The sequence below is a fragment of the Arachis ipaensis genome, chromosome B03 (genome assembly GCF_000816755.2).
Source record: "Arachis ipaensis cultivar K30076 chromosome B03, Araip1.1, whole genome shotgun sequence".
In the NCBI taxonomy this organism is placed as follows: Eukaryota; Viridiplantae; Streptophyta; class Magnoliopsida; order Fabales; family Fabaceae; genus Arachis; species Arachis ipaensis.
Window position 1 is genome coordinate 49,859,422 of NC_029787.2, and position 4,645 is coordinate 49,864,066.

The following is a 4,645-nucleotide window of genomic DNA, read 5'->3' on the forward strand; positions in this document are numbered from 1 at the left end:
TTTCCATGGCTGGCTTTATGTGATACATCACCACTGTCAATGGCTACTTTTGGTCATCTCTCGGGAAAATGATCCAATGCCCTCTCACGGCACGGCTAATCGTCTGGAGGCATCACCTTTGTCAATGGCTTCATCTTATCCTCTCAGTGAAAATGGTCAACGCACCCTGTCACGGCACAGCTATTCATCTGTCGGTTCTCGATCATCCTGGAATAGGATTTACTATCCTTTTGCGTCTGTCACTAACGCCCCGCAATCGTGAGTTTGGAGATCGTCACAGTCATTCATTCATTGAATCCTACTCGGAATACCACAGACAAGGTTTAGACTTTCCGGATTCTCTTGAATGCCGCCATCATTCTAGCTTACGCCACGAAGATTCTGATTAAGAGATCTAAGAGATACTCATTCAGTCGAAGGTAGAACGGAAGTGGTTGTCAGGCACGCGTTCATAGGGAATGATGATGATTGTCACGTTCATCATATTCAGATTGAAGTACGAATGAATATCTTAGAAGCGAAACAAGATGAATTGAATAGAAAACAGTAGTACTTTGCATTAATCTTTGAGGAACAGCAGAGCTCCACACCTTAATCTATGGAGTGTAGAAACTCTACCGTTGAAAATACATAAGTGATAGTCCAGGCATGGCCGAGAGGCCAGCCCTCAAACGTGATCTAAGATAGCATACAACTGATCAAAGATACCTCTTACAATAGTAAAAGGTCCTATTTATAATAAACTAGCTACTAGGGTTTACAAAAGTAAGTAATTGATGCATAAATCCACTTCTGGGGCCCACTTGGTGTGTGCTTGGGCTGAGCTTGAGTGTTGCATGTGTAGAGGTCCTTCTTGGAGTTGAACGCCAGCTTTTGTGCCAGTTTGGGCGTTCAACTCTGGTTTTGGCTCCTTTTCTGGCGCTGGACGCCAGATTTGGGCAGAAAGCTGGTGTTAAACGCCAGTTTACGTCATCTATTCTTGGCCAAAGTATGGACTATTATATATTGCTGGAAAGCCCTGGATGTCTACTTTCCAACGAAATTAGAAGCGCGCCATTTCGAGTTATGTAGCTCCAGAAAATCCACTTTGAGTGCAGGGAGGTCAGAATCCAATAGCATCAGCAGTCCTTCTTCAACCTCTGAATCTGATTTCTGCTCAAGTCCCTCAATTTCAGCCAGAAAATACCTGAAATCACAGAAAAACACAGAAACTCATAGTAAAGTCCAGAAATGTGAATTTAACATAAAAACTAATGAAAACATCCCTAAAAGTAACTAGATCCTACTATAAACATACTAAAAACAATGCCAAAAAGCGTATAAATTATCCGCTCATCATAAAGGGAGAGGAAGTTAGAGTAAGATTTCTCCGGATTTAGCTTGTGATCGTTTTGGACATTTTCATCCATATGACTCTTGCAAGATTGGTTTAGGTGGTTGTTTCAACTATGGATTGCCTGGTCATATCGCGAGGGATTGCACTCGTGGGAAGAAACCGAATACGGGTCAGGGTCAGCACTAGGGGCGAGTCTTTGCTATAAACGCCAAGGATACTTCCAAGGCGGATCCGTTGATGAGAGGTATTTGTTTATTTGGTGATAAGAATTTAATTGCATTATACGATACTGGAGCATCACATTCGTTTATTTTGTTTGCTAAGGTTGAGGAACTAGGATTGAAAGTGTCAGAGTTAGCATTTGATCTGCATGTACATACTCCGCATCAGACGGTTATGACTAGGTCAGAGTGTAGGCAAGTAGGTTTCAAGCTTGAGGGTAGAGACTTTGTGCATGACTTGATCTGTTTGCCAATGATTAGATTGGAGATGATTTTTGGGTTTGATTAGTTCTCGAAGAATCGGGTTTTGTTGGATTTCTTTGAGCGGTCAATTCGATTTATGCCGGAAGGAGAAAATGGAGTGGTGGTAGCTGCGGGGTATTACCTGAACTCTGTAATGGTGCACTGTAGTGGGGAGGAGTGTCAGAGTTATATCCTGTTGGCTGCTAATGCGTTGGGTGATGCGTAGAACTTGGATCAGATTCCAGTAGTTAGAGATTTTTCAGAGGTATTCCTGGAAGATATCCCTGAATTCCCACCTCAAAGGGAGATCGAGTTTGCGATTGAATTGGTGCCGAGAGCCGGACCAGTATCGATTGCGCCGTATAGAATGGCTCCGATAGAGCTGGCAGAATTAATGACTCAGTTGGAAGAGCTTCTGAACAAGAGGTTCATTCGACCGAGTGTATATCCGTGGGGAATGCCAGTTTTATTGGTGAAGAAGAAGGATGGAGAAATGTGTTTGTGTGTGGATTACCGACAGTTGAACAAAGTGACGGTGAAGAATAAGTACCCGCTACCAAGGATAGATGACTTGATGGATCAACTGCAAGGAACCGGAGTGTTTTCTAAGATTGATTTGAGATCCGGTTACCATTAGATAAGGGTAAAGGAGGATGATATCCCTAAGACTGCGTTTAGGACGTGCTATGGACACTACGAGTTTGCGGTGATGTCCTTTGGGTTAACGAATGCTCCTGCTATTTTCATGGATTACATGAACAGAGTCTTTCGTCCCATTTTGGACAAATTCGTGGTGGTTTTCATAGACGATATCTTAGTTTATTCTAAGACGGTGAAGGAGCAGGAGGAACACTTGAGGATTGTGTTGCAAATCTTGAAGGAGCGGAAGTTGTATGCTTAGTTGTCGAAATGTGAGTTCTGGAAGAAGGAAGTCAAGTTCTTAGGCCATGTGGTGAGCAAAGGAGGTATAGTCGTGGATCCTTCTAAGGTTGAAGCGGTGATGGAATGGGAAAGACCAACGACGGTGACGGAGGTCAGAAGTTTCTTGGGTTTAGCCGGATACTACCGGAGATTCATTGAAGGGTTTTCCCGGATTGCATTACCAATGAAAAAGTTGACAAGGAAGGAGGTGCCTTTTGTGTGGACGTCAGAGTGTGAAGAGAGTTTTTAGACTTTGAAGCAGAAGTTAACTTCAGCACCTGTTTTAATTTTTCCGGAACCGCATGAACCGTTCAAAGTGTACTGTGATGCTTCCTTGAAGGGTTTGGGTTGCGTGTTGAGGCAACACCGAAATGTGGTGGCTTACGCATCGCGTCAACTGAGACTGCATGAGGTAAATTACCTAACTCATGATTTGGAATTAGCGACGATTGTGTTTGCATTGAAGATTTGGAGACACCACTTATATGGAGTGAGGTTTAGCGTCTTTTCTGATCATAAGAGTCTCAAGTACATCTTTGATCAGAAAGAGCTTAATTTGCGTCAGAGGAGATGGATGGAGTTGCTTAAGGACTATGATTTTGAACTGAGTTATCATGCTGGAAAGGCAAATGTGGTAGCAGACGCATTGAGTTGGAAATCTTTAACTATAGCTTGGATGAGAATCAAGGAAGAAGAGCTAGTGGATACGTTCGTGGATCTTAAGCTAGATATTGGTAAAGTTGCCGGAAGAGTTTGTTTGAATCAGTTACAGATCTCAAGCACGTTTAAGACGGAGATTCAAAGGCTCAGCAAGATGAGCAAAAGCTTCAATAGTTATTTCAACCAGTTGGTGAGAAGAGGCTTGGAGAATTCACAAAGGATGGTAAAGGATTGTGGAGATATAAGGGGAGGATTTGTGTACCGGATGTCGGAAGTTTGAGGCAAGATTTGTTGTCGGAAGCTCACAACAATGGGTTTTCTATTCATCCCGGAAGTACGAAGATGTATTATGACTTAAAGAAGATGTTCTGGTGGCCTGAGATGAAAGGTGATGTAGCTACAGTGGTATCCAAGTGCCTGACATGTCAGAAGGTAAAGATAGAGCATCAGAAACCGTCGAAAATGCTACAGCCACTTAAAATTCCTCAGTGGAAGTCGGAAGGAATCGCGATGGATTTTGTGACCGGTTTACCGAGGACTAGGTCGGGATTTGATGCGGTTTCGGTGATCGTGGATTGCTTAACCAAATCCGCTCATTTTCTTCCTATCCGAGTAAACTGTTCTATGGAGGAGTTGGCGAGATTGTATATTAAGGAGATCGTAAGGTTGCATGGAGTGCCATCGAGCATAGTGTCAGACCGTGATTCCCGATTCATATCAAGGTTTTAGGAAGCTTTCCAAAAAGCTTTCGGTACGAAGCTGTGTCTCAGTACGGCATATCATCCGCAAACTGATGGACAGTCGGAAAGGACTATTAATACATTGGAAGATATGCTGAGAGCATGTGTATTGGATCAACCCGTAAGTTGGGATTGTTACATACCATTGGTGGAGTTTGCGTACAACAACAACTTTCATGCGAGCATTGGGATGGCTCCGTATGAGGTCTTGTATGGACGGAAGTGCCAATATCCACTTTGTTGGTATGAGTCAGGTGAAGTGAGCGTTTTGGGTCCCGATTTGGTAGCAGAGACTACGAAAATGATTAAAAAGATTCGGGAAAGAATTCTAACTGCCCTTGGGATCGAAAGAGCCATTAAGACCAAGAAGTTGAATCCGAGGTTCATTGGATCGTTTGAGGTTCTAAGATGATTCGGGCCGGTGGCGTATCAAGTAGCCTTGCCACCTCATCTGTCTAACTTGCATGACGTATTCCACGTGTCACAACTTCGTAAGTACACGTCGGATGCGGCTCATGTGTTAG

General features: G+C 43.4%; 1 protein-coding gene across 1 annotated transcript in view; it reads left to right on the forward strand.

Annotated features, from left to right (window-relative positions):
• The window catches only part of LOC107633081, an 8,088-nt gene extending 5,117 nt beyond the window's left edge, over window positions 1-2,971 (forward strand). Inside the window, exons 3-5 of the mRNA XM_016336715.1 lie at window positions 2,027-2,146; window positions 2,438-2,596; window positions 2,702-2,971. Coding sequence (XP_016192201.1) covers window positions 2,027-2,146; window positions 2,438-2,596; window positions 2,702-2,971 — 549 coding nt within the window. The remainder of the gene's footprint in view (window positions 1-2,026; window positions 2,147-2,437; window positions 2,597-2,701) is intronic.